The sequence below is a fragment of the Trichosurus vulpecula genome, chromosome 5 (genome assembly GCF_011100635.1).
Source record: "Trichosurus vulpecula isolate mTriVul1 chromosome 5, mTriVul1.pri, whole genome shotgun sequence".
NCBI lineage: Eukaryota > Metazoa > Chordata > Mammalia > Diprotodontia > Phalangeridae > Trichosurus > Trichosurus vulpecula.
The window spans coordinates 89,752,257-89,770,181 of NC_050577.1; the positions used below are offsets into that span (position 1 = coordinate 89,752,257).

The 17,925-nt window shown below is 39.4% G+C and overlaps 1 protein-coding gene across 1 annotated transcript in view; it reads right to left on the reverse strand.

Annotated features, from left to right (window-relative positions):
- Positions 1-17,925, reverse strand: part of DPP6 (dipeptidyl peptidase like 6) — a 1,232,953-nt gene that overhangs the window by 114,396 nt on the left and 1,100,632 nt on the right. Inside the window, exons 15-16 of the mRNA XM_036759527.1 lie at positions 15,470-15,517; positions 12,858-12,976 (exon numbers count right to left, since the gene is read on the reverse strand). Of these exons, the coding sequence (XP_036615422.1) occupies positions 12,858-12,976; positions 15,470-15,517 (167 nt within the window). The remainder of the gene's footprint in view (positions 1-12,857; positions 12,977-15,469; positions 15,518-17,925) is intronic.

Here is a 17,925-nt window from a genome sequence, read left to right on the forward strand (position 1 = left end):
ATTACTGAGTGCTACATACCATACAGATTGGTCGTTGTTTAGTCTTACAGTCGTGTCTGACTATCTCTGAACCCACTTGGGGTATTCTTGGCAGAGATACTGGAGTGGTTTGCTATTTCCAGAGCTCATTTTACAGATGAGGAAACTGAGGCAAACAGAATGAAGTGCCTAGGATCATATAGCTGGGAAGTGTCTGAGGCCAGATTTCAACTCAGGAAGATGAGTTTTCCTAACCCCAGGCCCAGCACTCTAACCTAGCTGCCTCAAGAATGTAGAACTATGGAAATTAAGTGCAGAATGTGACAGCTACAAGGGGCTTTAGAGATTTGCTAGTCCAATTATGATTTTACAGGTGAAGAAATTAAAGCCCAGGTATTTGGCCAAGATCATTCTACTAGGTATAATTATAACATCAGAGATGTAGAGATGGAAGAGACACTAGTTTAGCAATCTAGCACTCTAGTCCAAGCACCTCATTTTACAGGTCAGGAAAGTGAGCCCACAGAGGATAAATGTCACCTGTCACAGAGGTAATAGGCATGTGAGGCATTATTTGAATCCTGGTCTTTTGAGTCTAGAACCAATACCTTGTCCACTGTACCCCAAAGACACTCTGGAAAAGCTAGACTTCATATCCACACCTTCTGACTCCACTACATCTTACACTTTAATAAGGTGTTATAGATGGGCCTGAATGTATTGCTTGTCCTTCTAATTAAAATTTATTTTTGTATTTTTCTAAAACTTAAATACACAATAAGAAAAGAAAAAAAACACATTATAAACTTAAAAACAAAATAAGAAAAGAAAAAAAAAACGTGCACAGCAGAATGTAAGAGAGGATTCAAAATATATAGCAATAAATTTCCATTTCAAGAAAGCCTACATAATAAAACATGTATTATATTGAGAGCTATCCATCTTTTCTTTGCTTCCTTGTAAGTTTTCATTTGTTCTCTGCTGCGAACTTTTTACTTTGTTCTTTTTTTTCCCTCTTTCTCCCCCCTCCCACCCCAGAAGGCTAAAATTAAGCACAGATATATTTATATACACATATATACATATGCATATCCATATATACACATACATACATATGTAAATATAGACTTTTCCTAACAAATTCTTCTCCTGATCTTTGTTTTATGTTTGCACTTATCTCCTATTTCCAATCCCTCCTGACTTCACTTCATACCTTGCCTTCTTATTACTCAACCTACTCCCCTTCCCCCACCCCCTCCAGGGATCCCTCTCTTATCCTCCCATTCCCATAAATCTAAACCCCCTTTTATACTCTCCTTTGACCTATTCCCTCACCCTCCCCTCTAGAGATCCCTCCCTTATCTTCTCCTCCCTCCCTATTCCCTTATGGCTTTATTTCTTTCTAAATTCAGAAAACTTTTATATTCTTCTAGATATATATGTATTGTTCCCTCTTGAACTCATTCTCAATGAAAGTAGGTTACCAGAATTAACAATCCTCCTCACCCATCTAATTCCTCTGTGTTGGTTCTTCCTCTTGCACCTTATTTGTGTAAGATAATTACTCATTTTAGCTGTTCCTAAACAGTTTTATTTTTTAAAGTCATATCATACTCAGGTTTACCCCAATCTTTCTTACAAACTACCCCATTACTAATGACAATCTTAGACATATGTTTTACATCTTACATACATAAAAGGTAAACAGTCTGTCCTGAGTCCCTTGAACTTAGTCTTTGGTATGTACCTTATATTTCTCACTGCTCTTATATGTCAAATCTTCTATTAAGTTCATTTTTTTTCCCTACAAAGTCCTGAAAGTCTGACAATTCATTAAATGTCCACTTTTTTTCATTCAGGATTATGCCTAACTTCACTGGTATAATATTTTTGTCTAGAACCCCAGTTCTTTTGCTCTTTGATACATAGTGTTCCAAGACCTGCAGTCTTTTGGTGTCACTGCTGCTAGGTCTTGTGTGTTTCTAACTGTGGCACCACCACATTTAAATTGTTTTTTTTTCTTGTTGCTTGTAATATTTTATCCTTGAGCTGGGAGTTTCGGAATTTGACTATAATATTCCTGTGGGTTTTCTTCATAGGATCTTTCAGGTGGTGATTGGTAGATTTTTTTCTATTTCTACTTTCCCCTCATGTTCTAATGTTCAGGACAATTTTCTTTAATTATTTCCCACCCAGTATATCAAGATTCTTTTTTTGATCATAGCTTTCAGGTAGTCCAATTATTCTTATGTTTTCTCTTCTTGATCTGTTCTCCAGATCAGTTGTTTTTCTTATGAGATGTTTCACATTCTCTTCTATGTTTTTCATTCTTTATATTTTGTTTTATTATATCTCTATCTCTCATAATGTCACTGGCTTCCCCTTGCCCAATTCTGATTTTCAAGGAGTCATTTTCTTCCTTAAGATTCTGGATCTCTTTTTCTAATTGGTTAACTTTCTTTTCATAATCTTCTTGTATTTCTTGGCTTGTTCTAATTTTTTAAAAAAGTTTTTATTCAATCTCATTTGGTTTTTAAAGTCTTTTTTTAACTTCTTCGAGGAATTCTTTTTGGGCAGGTGACAATTTGATATTACTCTTTGGGGTAGAAGACAGTTTCTTTGCTTCAGTATCCTCTTCTCAAGATTAACCCTGGTTTTCTCTATTCCTATAGTAATTCTCCATGGTTGAATTCTTTCTCCTTTGCCAGTGCATTTTTTTTGGTAGTAGCTTAATTTTTGTAATCACCTCTAGTCCTAGGGTGTGAGGGATGGTGTCTCTGGTATCAGATCCTCCTTTAGTTCAACTCTCTTACTTGAAACCTAGACCAACACCTCTAGCCTCCTATAAGTGTCCACAGCCAGCATCATCCCTGCCTCACTGCTTCTGCATGCACCAGGCATGTGCTGGTTCCTTCTCACCCTCAGCCGATGCTCTCTGTAGCACATCTGGGTCTGGCATTCCTTATCAGCAGAGGCTCCCTCTATCTTCGGGGCTCAGAGGCCCAACATAGCTCACTTTCATGGGGGAGTCGGGGTAAAAGTTCCTGTGCTGGGGCCAAGGCAGCCTCCCAACACAGTCAACCCCGAGGCTTGCAGCTTGTTGTTTAAGTGGTCCCAGCCTGGAGGTGTTTATTCTTCATAGGGGCCAAACATCAACTTGGGATTTTTCTTCAGATCTTCTCAGTTTGTCCCAGAAGGACTCCTGTTCTGCCCCTACTCTTATTTATTTTTACTACTCTATGTTCACCCTGAGGCACTATTTTATCCCTTTTGTGGGGGAAATCTTGGGGGCTTGAAATTTTCTGACGTACTCTGACATCTTCCCAGAATCCTCTCTAAATTTTATTTTTTAAAAGAACAGAAATCCATTTTCTTTCTCACTCTCACTCTCACTCCCACCCCATTAGGGAAAAAAAAAAGAAAAACAAATTCCTTGTAACAAATAGACATATTCAAGCAAAACAAATTCCCTTACTGGCTATATCCAAAAAAAGTGTGTCTCATTGTACACTCTGAGCCCCCATCGAGTCATTTGCTGGAGGTGGCTTTTTAAAACCAGTCACTAATGTGTCTTTGACTTGAAGTCTCTTTTTACAACATTCCTGTACAACATGGAGTAAAAAAGAACAAGATACGGCTCTTGTCCTTAAGGCAGTAGGTGAGATAAGATGTGTCCACAAATAACTATGATACAATCTAAATTCATCCACCCAACTCTTGTCCCTGTGGTTGTTAGCAAGCACACTGGGCCTCATTTTTATCACTTCTTCTCCTTCCCTCATTTACAATATTTTGGTGTCAAACTTAAAGCCCATCTTACACATGCAGATTATAAGCATGCATATGTGATTAATGGCAACAAACCATCTTTTAATGCATATTTTAAGCCTTCTTCCTGATGGGTGCCTTTCAGAGTATACTCAATATGGCAGCTAAATTAACTGCTGGATGTTAAAAAAAAAACAAAACCTACAGAATTAACTGACTGCTTCAGGCTTGGTCTTCACTGGTTCCAGAGTGTAATCGTTTGGGGATGCTAAGACTGGTTATTTGTTGATGGTGATTTATAAAGTCTCTGAGGAGACAGGTCCTTATCTTCCCCTTTGTAAAAATCTCTGAGGGTGCTTTAAACATAGCACATATTTAACAGCTACTACTTCATTGTTTGCAAAACTATCTACAGGTTATCTCATTTGAACCTCATACCAATTCTGGCAGGTAGGTGCTATAATTGTTCCTATTTTACAGATGAGGAAACTGAGGCTGACAGAGGTCAAGGAACTTGCTGACGTTTCCCAGACCTCAGATCTTCCTGCCTCTAAGTCCCACCCTCTATCCCCTGTGCCCCTCAGCTGCCTCTATCGCTTAACCAACGTTCATTCAACAAAAACTTACTGAGCACCTAATATGGACGATGTCCACTGACAGGTTTCCTGCCCTCAAGGAGCTTATAGTAAGAGAGATAAGAGAAACATGAAAATCATCATAATCATAAGAGAAGGGAATAGAGGCTAAGTATCCTCAGAAAGGTACAAACACAACTCTTCTGCTTGGGGAAGGCGGAAGAGATGAGAATGGCTTCATGAAGAAAGCAACATTTGAATTAAGTCTTGAAAATGCAGAGGATTAGCAGGTAGAGAGGGGGACGGAAGGTTGGTGCATTCTAGGTGAAGAAGATGGCAAAAAAGAAGCAGCACACAGTCCAGCTTGGCTGGAACCCAGGATAAATGTAGAGGATAAGCAAGAAGATAAGTATGGAAAGATAGGCTGGGGCCAGACTGTAGAGGGCCTTCAATGTCAAGATAAAGAGCTTCCACTTTATTTATCACTGGAGTGAAAGCAAGCATAGCTGCGCTTCGGGAACACTCATCTGGCAGTATTGTGTGAAAGGGACTGGCATCAGCAGAAAGACTGGAGTTGAAGAAACCACTTAGAGGTTATTTCACTAGTCTACTTGAGTTATAATAAGAGCCTTAATTAGATTGGTGGCAGTGGAAATGGAAAGGAAGGCATGGATGCAAGACATTAGTATTTACAGAAGTTCATTTTATTTATTGAATCAGATTGAAAACCCAAGGACAAATCATGGCTTTGAAGTGGGCGTATAATCTCTAAGAAAAATAATGATATCCCCAGTACCCAGCACAGTGCCTGGCACTGGTAGTACTTAATACTTAACAAATAAGGTATTTAATTAATACTTTCAGATTGATGGATGGATAGGAACTAACACCACTCAAGTACACCCTGAACTGGGAGGAACAGGGTGAAAAAATGAGCCACCTTCCTACTGGGGTTGTTTATTGGCAGTTAAACTATAATCGGTCTTCTTGTCATGTGTTTGCTCATGACCTGGGATCCTTTGTCACTGGTTTCTAGGCTTACTGAAATCTGCTTTCTGAAGTATCTGTTTTAATTTCCATGGCTAATATGGGTTTGCTACCAAAACTACCTTTTAGACAAAAACAATTTCTATCCCCAAACTCACTTCATTCATGGTATATACTGCCCCAGAGAGATAAATGTAAGTTTCTGAAATATTTAACAGACTTCCCTACTCAGCAATCCTCAGAGGTGCTGCAAATACTATTTGAGATATTTCCTTGGACAATACAAGCTTAATAATGCCAAGATGCCCAATAATAATGGGCAGCCCACGTCAATGCTTTCAAAACTCAGTGTAAGATATATCCAGAGGGCTGAAGGCTGGCTGAACCAAATGAATCATCTATTTTTTGTAGGTTAAGCCCTGTTTGGGGGAATTGACTTTCTCTTTGGTGGGCTAAATTAATGATATCTAATCCCAGTGAGAATACATTTGGCATGTTTTTTTTTTTCCCGCCTCTGAGGCTACCCACTGATTTCAGCACAAGATTCAGGTAGAACTGAAGATGTAAAATCTCACAAAAAACTATTCCTTAGAAAGGGCATTGGCATGAGTTACTTCATGCAAAGCACCATAGAGTAGCTTGCAGTAGTATCTGGTTTTATTTATTCATTCACTCACAACATCCGTTTACTGTTCACTGTGTGCAAGGTGTTACTAGGTGCTGGAAGAGATGAGGAGATATTTAAGAGACCATTTATGCTCTCATAGATCTTCTAATCTAGGAAACCCTGCTTTGATTGCTTAAAATTATATACAGAATACACATATATGTATTACATATATAATACATATATATATATATATACATACAATACATACATATAATCACAGAATATCAGAGCTAGAAGGGACCTTAGAAATCAAGGGAAAATATCTCATTGTATGTGCAACAATACAAGGTGGCTAGGGCAGCTAAGTGGCGCCATAATGGATAGTGGGCAGGAAGACTCATCTTCGTGAGCTCAAATCTGGCCTTAGTTTCCTCATTTGTAAAATGAGCCAGAGAAGGAAATGGCAAACCACTCCAGTATCTTTGCTAAGAAAACCGCAAATGGGGTCACAAAGAGTTGGACATGATTGAAAAATGACTGAACGACATGTGCAACAAACCTGATAGCTCACAATCTTACTTTTCCCCCTTGTACTACATCTCCCATTAAGGTTTTTGGGATGAGTCCTGGTGTTTTCCCAAGGTGAGTGCAAAAGACAGAAAAAATGGGGGAGACTTTCAAGGTAAAGGAAGGAGAAGGATGGGAGAGAGAAAAGAATCTCTTTGTCTAGGCCTGCCCATAAGTGGTAAGTGAGAAACCCAGCTTCCCACAGGTGCTGTGTGCATTAAAGACACTTCCTACCTTCTTGGGGATGCTCACAACCAGATACCTGTTCTTGTGATCCAGCTACATGAAACAGACAATGCTAGGTGGCAGGTGTGTTTGCAGACACTAACTGGACATTTTTGGTTATTGTTGAAAGCGTTGGAATAGGAATTGACTATAATGCCAAGTTTATGATGCTCATAGCTAGTGCTTTGATGTTAACCTGCCCATGTTTATGTTGCTACTAGGATTCAGCAACTGTTGGTGGTAGAAGTACAGAGGGACAAATGGGAATAGCTGGCAAGTAAAGGCAAGAGAGGCTAGCGATCTGATTGATGGAGGAACAAATACATGTCCAGACAGACTTAGAATCTGGTGCTGTTCATGCAGAGGCAGACCTAAAGTGACCCTGGCTCAGCTACCTTGAGCTCCTGCCATAGAAGAATAAACAGGATGGTTGATCCTCTTAGCATCTTCTGGCATTGGATGCTAGTCAATACATATAGAGGAGGAAACTGAGGCTACAAGTAATATGCCCTGAGTCACCAAATTGGATCTTTTTTTTTTTTTGGTAGCTGGAATCTAGGTCAGGACTGTCCAACATTAGGTTTTTATTGAAACAATATTCAATATATTTTGATTTGCCATTTTAGTGAGAGCTCTGCGGTAGTTCGGCTTCATTTATTAAAGCATTTATGTTAAATTTGTACGTATAAATCAAACAGCCACAGGCCACATTTTGGACAGCCCTGATCTAGGTCACCAGATCCCTAGATGAGAATTCTTCTCACTTCAGCCACACCCTTGAGCCACTTATGAAGGACTCTGGTGTGCAGCTTCCCCTAGCTGGCAGCACTTTTCTGTCTGATTGTGATAAGACTGGGCCTGGTGGTCTTGAGATCACCATAACACTCTCCCTTTAAGGGAGGCTGTAACTTATAGAATCTATGCATTGAAACTATTGTTAGAAGATTATGTCTGACAGTCTCCCCTTATGGTAGGCTGTAAACTTATAAAACACACTCATGGAAAATTACTGACAATACTATTTTTCAAAGGTTAGTACAGCTTTGTCCCCCAAATTTAGTCTACCACCAGCTTGTTTTTCTCCTTATTATGCAAATCCCCAAAATAATATTTGACCCTGAGCCCTGATAGGCAAATTGTCTTGCTCTAAGGAAGGACCCTCAAAATCAGAGTATAAGAATACTACTCTAAGAGGGGCACTTTGGAGCACACTTCCAGGGGGAATCATACCTTCCTGAGAGCGCACCCCCCTTCTTCCTGAATGGACCACGCCTCTGCTCCCCAATAAAGTGCTGTCCTTGCCTGAATTATAATCAATGTTAGTGTGAATGCCTGAGTTGTATATCAGGTTTTTTTCTCTCTCTCCTTCCCTCTCTTCCCTATTGTTTGCAATAAGTTTCATCTTGAACTGATTCTTATTGTTTCACGTATTATTCTTGGCATCCAAACTTATTGAAGGGCTGTTTCCCTCAACTTCTCTAGCTTGCCCATGGGCCTTGTCTTAGACATAAACTAGGCATTTGGACAAGGACTTAACCTCTTGACAGATCCACCTACACTGGGGGAGAATGGCACTGTGAGTCTAGATGTAGAAAGGAAGGATCAACAGGAGAACCCTGTGTCTCCCTCCTGCCAGAGGACTGTCATAAAACATGGATAATGATAACAACAAACCCTTTTAGAAGATGACAACAATAAGATAATTGATAATCCTTTTACAAGAGCTTTCCTGGAAAAAGTTCTGAGAAGTGGGAGGGGCCAGTGCAACTATTCCCATTTTGCAGAGAAAACAAGCTTAGAGATTTGCCCATCATTATCTAGTAACAGACGAAGAGATCTTGAATTTGAAAGCACTACCCTTTACGTTTCCCTGCTACAGTGTTGCTGATTGTGAAGATGATGCTTATGGTGGTTATTGGGATCACAGGTGATATTGACAATGACGGGAGTGACAATGAGTGGCCTGGGACACAGTCTAGCTTGAGATAGTAACAGTAATAATAACCAGTATATTTACATCACCTTAAGACTTCTTTCACATAGATGCATATACACAGATATGCATATATACATACAAAAATATTACATTAGAGCTCCACAATAATGTTGAGAAGTAGGTGTTTTTATCCCTATTTTACAGATGAGGACAGCGAGGCTGAGAGGGTTAAATTCTTTGCCCAGAGTTAGTTAAAGGTCAGAGGCAGGGTTCCTATCCAGCCCTCCCTGAATCCACAGTAGTAAGCAGTCTATGACCCATCCAGGATGGATTCAGCACACACTTAGATAGATAATCATAGATTCTGAGCTGGAAGAGACCTCAGAGATCTTTTAGTCTGCTGATTCTAGTCTGATGTCACCAGCCCCCTGTCCCTAGAAATGACAGTCTGTAACCATCCTGGGAGTTCGAAGCCTGAAGCTTTAGACACTTCCTGAAACACATACTGTGCCCTACCCTTCACCAAAGGACACATAAGAGGATTCCAAGGGTCCAGTGAAAGCAGCTTTGAATTGAGCCACATTTTAAGAAAGGATGCAGCTTGCCTCTGATTCATGAACTGCTCCCATTTGTGATGGTGTGCAGAGGTTTCTTAGAAACAGGATTGATGAGGTTCTTCTGACAAGCTAGGAAGAGAATAAATCATGTTCCTGGGATATAGTTTCAAGAGAAGAAGGATCTAATGCCCCCAAATTGATGCTGTGAAAGGGAAACTTAAATCATGTAAATTGGAATCTTCGGTTCAGTTGCTTGGGGGCTACGGTGCCTGGTGGATTTGGCTGGAGACTCACAAATCTTGCACAAAGTTACCATAGCATCCACGTCATCATTAGGCTCAATTTTGCCCCAAGACAATGAAGCAGAATACCATAGCTTTCATTTGCAGTGGCATGATGGGAAATGTTAAAGAGCTCAGTCTGAATGCTATCACAGATACAGGATTTGGAAAGGAAAAAAGCCTCAGGTTGAGGTAACACTTGGAATGGAAATATTTGGAAAACTGCAAGAAAAGAGAGGACTGAGACAGCAGAAAAAGAGGGATCCTCTTGCTAGAACAGGCAGGCTTACCTTCGGGAAGACTTTACCAAAAAATGCAAGAGATGGAGGAGACTTTAGGGATAATCTACCATTTATGTGACCTGAGGAGAGTCACTTAAATACTTTTGGCCTCAGTTTCCTCATGTGTAAAGTAAAGGGATTGGACTAGATGGCCTCTGAAGTCTTTTACAACTCTAAGATATATGAACATATAAATATGTATATGAAAAATGTATGTGAAATATATACAAGTGAGAGAGAGAAAAAAAGCAGAGAGAGAGGAGAGAGGAGAAAATGTAGGGGGACAGAGGGAGAGAGAGAGAGAGAGGGAGGGAGGGAGGGGGGGGAGAGAGAGAGAGAGAGAGGGAGGGAGATAAGATAGGAGAGGGGGGAGAGGAGTGTATGTAGGGAATTAGAGAGACAGAGTGTTTTATGGTCTATGAATAACATTCGTTATGTACATATTGGTCTTTATTATAAATAGTATTGTTACCTCCATTTTACAGTTGAGGAAATTGAGGCAAACCGAGGTTTGATGATTCGTCCAGAGTCACATAGCTAGGAAGTGTCTGATGCCAGATTTGAACACAGGTCTCCCTGAGGAATACTCTAGCCACTGCTTTACCTTTTAGAATGAACTAATTTCAGAATTAAAGTTACTCCATGTATAACCTACCTCAGATTGTTTACTGTCTCAGGAAAGGAGGAGGGGAGGGAGAAAGAGAGATAGAATTTGGAACTCAAACTTAAAAAAACCCAACAAATGTTAAAAATTGCTTTTGCATGTAATTGGGGAAAATAAAATATTATTTAAAAAAATTAAAGTTGCTCAAAGAGAAGATGAACAAATAAGGATCTGCCAAAAAGGATAGAGGGTAGAAAATGCAAAAAATGAGAGGTCACTTCATCACGAAGGTAATCTGTTAATGAGATTTTATCGAATATATCAAATGAGATAATACATTTATATGACAAAGAGTCATATAAATGTTACTCTCCTGCCAATATTGTAGCTTTAGTAATTTATGGCATTCCTCGTATTCATATACTGCTCTTCCCCACCCCCCTCACCCTGTCCTCCATAATACAGGGCTATCTGATGACAAGGTTAGATCAAATGTCTTGTCAAAGATCCTTCTGGCTCTGATATTCCATGAGTCTAAGTCAAGAAGGGGATGCTATCTAGTACTCCTTTGTTCTGTCTATTGTTTATGTGCTAGATTATCTGTTCATTTACTTTATAGATGCAATATCTGTATATTTAATGAAGAGCAATATCTAAACAATGAAATTTTCTCCTTAAGAATTTAGATCAGAATGCAAATCTTGAAGTGAGGGGGCCTGGTGGTATTTATTCCTATTTTTTTTAAATCTAAGCTGTAAAATGCAATATTTAGTTTGCTTTATTTGCAAATAGAAAATTATGTTTTCTTGGATAATGGCCTCTGTCCTCAGTTAAAATGATTACATTTGAGGCTTTAGGATCCATATCCTTCCCTTTCCTCCCTTCCTAATGAGAATTTGCCAGGTGACAAGGATAAGCCAAGTGACTCTCAAAATCCCTTCGAGGTATGATATTCTATGATCTTTAATCAAGTAACAGTGCTTTCTAATGTCTTTTATTGCTCAATTATTCCTCTCACCTGTAAATTGGGTACTCAAAGAAAAGTAAGAAGAAATAAGGAATTATAGCCAAGGCTAGAGTTGTAGAGAGTAGCAAATGTTAAAATGAGACACCACTGCACCATGGAAGGATCTATCAATGAAATATAAATGAATGGATTTGTGTTTACTCAAATGTTCCTTTACAGAGTTATTGGAAGCGACTGGACTGGGTGTGTGCCAATAGCAAATATCTTGTTCTCTGTACATATATAAAGAATTTAGGGAGTTGGCTTTTATTAAAAATCATTAATAGATATTTTAAAAAGTTTAATTATAAATGATAGTGACACCTCAATTACTCATTATTATAAGACTTTTAGAGGTTCTAAATAATCATCTGTCTCTACTCTCTGTCATCACTTCTAACCAATGGTGGTGGGGGATTTGTCTTTGGTGACTGACACAGTGGAGGGCAATTAGATCCTTCTCACATACATCCCTTGGTCTACTTCAGTTTCTTCATCTGTAAAGTGGTGATAGTAATAGCACCTACTTCCCAGGGTTATCGTGGGGATCAAAGGAGATCTTTGTAACAGAGCTTCCTACCGTGCCTGATACACGAAAGATGTTCTATACTTATTCATGTTCTCCCTACTCCTTCTCCCTTCCCATCTGACCCTTCTCCCTTTGCCTTGGTACCCTATTTTACATTCTTTTGGTCTACATTAGCTTCTGAGCTGTTGTTAACAGAACCATCTCTTCTCATGACATTCTACAGCTCCCACATATCATATTTGGAGTGCAATTTAAAGTTTTTTAAAAGCAAGAAAAGCAGTCTTGGGATTTTTCCTGTTGTTTCTTTTAACAGATGAATACCCTACACAAACAGCAATCTCCATAATACCTTATGGAATGGTGTGGATTAATTCAGCTGCTGGGCACCATCTTTCATGTATATTCCAGACACACAAGGGAGCAGGATTCTATAGACACTTGGACTTTACAGTGTTAGAGGGAGAAGGGTGGAAGCTAGGCTAGAAAAATTCTCTGAAGTTTATCCCAAGAAGTGAAAAGGGTTGGAGTGGAGTGGATGAACTCCCTATACTTAAAAAAGCAATGACCTGACCCAGATGCTCTCTGCCATCTCTGTGCTACAATTGCCTAGCAGAAGTCACTTCATGGAACACAAATTCATTAAATCCAACATGTGAAAAAGTTCTCAGATGAGATTGGTTGAACATTTAAAAAAGAAACTATTTTTTATAAGAGTGCAGCCTTGACAGCTAACCTAGAAGGGTGTACACAGACAGATGTTCAGCAGTTTCCCAAGGCATTTGGTTCAATCAGCACCATCTCCCTGGTGCCATTTTTCCATGGGCCATATGGGGAGTAGGGACTTCTTTGCCAGGACTGAGGATGAGAGCTCACCCTGGGAGAGATTCTGTATCCTGACATGCCCAGAGCTCCATTTCACAAGGAGAGGTTTGAAATCATGTCAAGTACTTACCTTCACACTTCAGCAAGAAGTAGTCCATGTTGTGACTGAAGGACGCACTGAAGTAAGTACAATTCTCGATCAATTCACAGGAGAGGCACTGCCTATTGTAGGTGCCTTCAGTGTCAGCACTAATAAAACAAAGACAGAGACAGAGCATGAACAAAGGCTGGGTAATCTAGCAGAAGGTAAATCTTCAATAGAGCCCCATGTTTTACAGGGAAAAAGGCCAAACCACTTAGCCATCCAAGGTCTCTCACAGTCTGGCTCCAAAATATCTTTTCAAATGTCTCTCCCATTACTCTTGAAAGACAATTTCTCCAACTAGAATGGACTCTTTTCTTCCAGCCTTTTCTTTTTTTCTTTCCTTTCTTTTCTGTTTCCTTCCTTCCTTCCTTCCTTCCTTTCTTCCTTCCACAAACATTTATCTTGTACCTACAATGTATAAATCACTGCACTGGGAACTGAGAAACATGAAGATGAATGAGATGGGGTCCCTGCTCTCAGGGAGTTTACAATCTATTCAGTGTCTATATTCTTTGCTTTCCTGCTTCCCCTTGCCTTTGTTCACAGCATTACTGGGGACAAATGTGCCTCTCTCCCTGTTACTTCCACTGAAATCTTCACTCTTAAGAATCAAGCCCAAATATTACCTTTTTCATATAGCTTTCCTTAATTTCCCAAGTCACAAGTGATCCCTTAATACTGTCTCATAGAACACTCTGAAAATGTTTTAGGCAATTTCATACTTTTAATTTCCAGTAATGGCTTCTGTGTATATCTGCAGCACTGCAGTCCTTATTATTGATCAAAATTATAGGAATATACTGAGGAAGAGCAATCAGCAAACTGCTATAGGTGGAAGCAAGGTACCAAGCATGCAGCTTTACCAAAAGGCTGAAGAGCATCAGCCTGGGCACTGTATTGGTACTCATGGAATATCAGGAGGCAAAAACTAAGTCCCTTTCCACATTGAGTGGATCCTCTGTGAAGGACTTATAGGAAGACAGAGACAAGAGTCACACAAGATGGGCAGGCATGGATGGGCTATGATTTATATTAGTAGTTCTCAAATTTTTGGTCTTAGGACCCCATTAGACTCTTAAAATTATTCATGACCCCAAAATGCTTTTGTTTATGTGAATATCTATCAATATTTACCATATTAGAAATTAAAATAGATAAATTTAGAAATATCTATTACCTCATTTAAACCAACAATAGTAAACCTACTATATGTTAATATAAACATATTTTTGTGAAAAGTAATTGTATTTTCTAAACCAAGAAAATTTAGAAAGGAGAGCAATATTGTTTTATGTGTTTTTGCAAATCTCTTTAATATCTAGTTTAATAGGAGACAGATGAATCGTTATGTTTACTTTTGCATTCAATCTGTTGAGATATGTTGTTTTCATTGAAGCATAAGAAGGAAATATGGTCTCACAAACATATGCAGTTGGAAAAGGGAGGAGTATTTTAATAGATAAAAAAAGTCTTAGTATTGTTATGGAAATAGTTTTGGTCTTAAGAACCCTCTGAGAGGATCTCAGAGACCTTCACAGGTCTGCAGACTACACTTTGACAACCCCTGATCTGTACCATCAGAAGGAACTTTCAACCTGATGAAATGCCATATTCAGGGAAGGATTTCCCATCCCACCAGCTGTGCCCACCTGAGACTTACATTTAAGTTCTGTATTTATGGATTGTTCCGAAATGGGCTGACTCCCATCTGGAACCACGCCTTAAAATTATCTTTGTATCTTTCCCACTGTTTTGCATTGTTCTTTGCATATGGTAGGTGCTTAGCAAATGGCTATTTGATGAGTATATCCAATCATCTGAAAGTGACCTCTCTGATCTCTCACTAGGGTATAACATCTGCCTAATTAGGAATGATGTGTTGTTGCTGGGTGTCATTAACTTTCTTTTAAGTGGCTGTTAGAAAATTTGCACAGTTAGTTTCTGGGTATATTATTTCAACTATGGTTGTTAACTAGGAAACATAGCAGGGATGGCAACATTAATCTTGAACCCTGGAACATGGACTGCAAGCTTCAAAGATTCACCCCATTTCTCAGTCAGAAGTTCTCCAAGGAAAGAATGGGAGTTGATCACAAAATTTAGAGCTTGCAAGCAACCCTAGAGACCACCTTGTCAAAGCTACTCATTTTACAGATAAAGAACTTGTAAAAATAAGGGGGTAGATGGGATCATCTCTAAGGTCCCTTTCAGGTTATACTGAACAAGCCTATAAGAATTACATGGTTCACCCAAAGTCATAAAAAATAATCACCAGAGCAATCAGAAATTATGTCTCTTGGGTCTAAGTCTGATGTTCTTTCCACTGCACTCCTAATGTGTCACTAATCAATATCTGAATAAGACTAAAATTCCTAAGTCAGTATTTTACTATAACTTAATAGAGAAGGTAGCTAGAAGATCTGATTATTACAAAAATAAGGAAAACCCTCTTTTTCCTATCTCTCCCATAAATACAATATGTGTTGTAGGGGACAGTGACCGCATGGGATGGAATGGGACAGTTTTGCAGGGACCTAAATATTTTTCTGCTCAAGGTGACCCATGCATGTATAAGGGAAGAAAGTTCAAAATCATACCTGTACAGGTGTCTTCTTCTGGGTTCATCCTCTGTGCTGAGGAAATAACTGCAGAGACAAAACAAAGTTAACACAATTAGACCATAGACTTAGAGTTGGAAGGAGCCTTAGATCTCTTGTCCAACATCCTCATTTTACAGATGAGGGACCTGTGTGGCACAGAGAAGTGAATGATTTGCCCATTATCATATAGGTAGTCAGCATAAGAACCAGTATTCCAGTTGAAGTTCTTTTACTCGAGATAGGGAGCAACAGATGCCAAATCTAGCATTCTTTCCAACATACCATGATTTGGACATATTGAGTTAGAATGCCCATAAGATATCCAGGAGATGATGTCTAGTAAGCAATTAGTAATTTAAGACTGGAGTTCAGGAGATAGATGCCAAATCCAGGGCACTTTCTACAACATTATGTTACCAACTCCAAGAATTCTTTGAGTATCTCTCTCAGGACTTGAAATATATAATCTTGTCTTTCAGACAGACAGTATGCTAGAGACAGGAGACAGAGTGCTGTGTCCTGGACTGAGTATCATGAAGTCAGGGTCTCCTAGTCTTAGCTTTCCTGTTTACTAGCTTTAAGATTTGGTGTGAGTCACTTCAACTATTCAGGCAAGAAAATGAATAGGGTTGAACTATATGGCTGCTCTTGAGACTCCTCAGTTCTAATGCTTTATGCATTTGTCTCTGACCCTATGCGAACTTCTGAAGATGCCCTAAGGTTCCACCTTACCTTTCCTCTTAGCTAATAGCATTCTGTTCCTGAGCTCTAAGTTCCCAAAGCATTCATGTTCCACTCTTCCTCCATTAAAACCTTTTATCATAAAAGAGTCTTATTTTGGTCCTTCGTACCTTAGCATGTATCACCTCTTCCAGTGTTAATAATACCATGACTCTGTGAGTCACTGTATCCCCTACTGAAAGTTTCTATACATGTCAAGACTTGTTTTTGTGGAATGAAAAGCAATTTAAGGGATCTGAATAAGCTGCTGGAGGTGGGGAATGCTGGAAATGGAGGAAAGTATTTGGAACAGAGTCAAGGAATTATAGATTTAAAGCTGAAAGGGATACAGAAGTTAAGCAGTCTCATCCCCTCATTTTGCAGATGAGAAAGTGGAGGCCCAAAGACTCTGCCCAAGGTCACATAGGTAGCAGTAGAAGAACCAGGATTCAGACTCAAGGCTCCTGACAGCGAAGCAAGTATTCTTTCCAATATACCATGATGTGGACATAGTGAGTTTGAAATGCCTATGGGTTATCCAAGAGGTGATGTCTAGTAGGCAATTGGTGATGCAGGGCTGGAGGTCAGAGCTCAATATCTACCACTTGTAGTTATCTTTGTAGAAATGGGACTTGAGTCCATGAGAACAGATGAGATAATAAGGGAGAGGGTGAAGAGAGGAAAGAGAAGAAATAGAGTCCTGGGGCCAGGATCCTTCAGAAGTAAATGAAACTCACCAATATTTCAAAGACCTCATTTTGTTTTCTAGTTTTAATCTCCTCTTCTTCCACAGCTGAGTTGAACTAGCAGTGAAACAGCCAAACTTACTGTTTATAATTTTGTCTTTTTCTTTCTCCTAGTCTACTTGGGTAGAGGGGCAAATGACCAGAGAAATAAGAACTCTTAATCCGGAACACAATGCAGTTTAAAGGAGGGGTGATTTGGGCCACTTGGGCCATAAAATACATATCGCTCATTGTTCACTTGCGGGGGGTGGTGGTTTGGGAGGATGTTGGAGAGGGTGGGGATGGGGCTAAATACTGGTATGGAGGACTGAGAGAAATCATGGAATCTTCTCTGGTAGTCTTCTTGGATTGATTTAGATATGGTCTTGAATGAATTTAGGTTACTTTTTTAAGGTAACTTCCAGTCTTAAAATTTTATGATTCCATATATTTATTCAAATGAACTAGATGAAATTTAGTTCAATTTAAGAAACATTTATTAAGTACCCACTTTGCACAAGGCACTGGATTAGGCATGAGTGGTACAAAGACAAAAATGTAATAGTCCATGGTCAGTCTCCCTGGGGGAGGATACAAGATAAGCGACTCTTCTTTTTTTTCCCAAAATCTGGAGACTATATTGGCTCTTCTCGCAGCTGGTAGATATAGGGAAAAGTTGGAGTTTGGTACAAATATGAATTGGCTAGTACCTCCCCCAAATCCAGACTATTGCCTCCTTGCCATTCCAGTTCCCTTGACTTCATTTAGTAATCCTGAGCATGAAGCCCACAAAGGTATGGAGTACCCTCAAGGGACAGGGATGTACTGAAAAGGGCACTGGGCTGAGAGAATCTGAGGGCCTGGTGTCTAAACCTAGGTCTGTCCCTTACTAGCTGTGCAACCTTATGTAACTCACATCACCATTCTGAGCCCTACAGAGAGCTGGCAGGGGAAATATTTTGTAAACTGTCAAAAGTACATAATAATAATTATTACTGGGTTGACTGG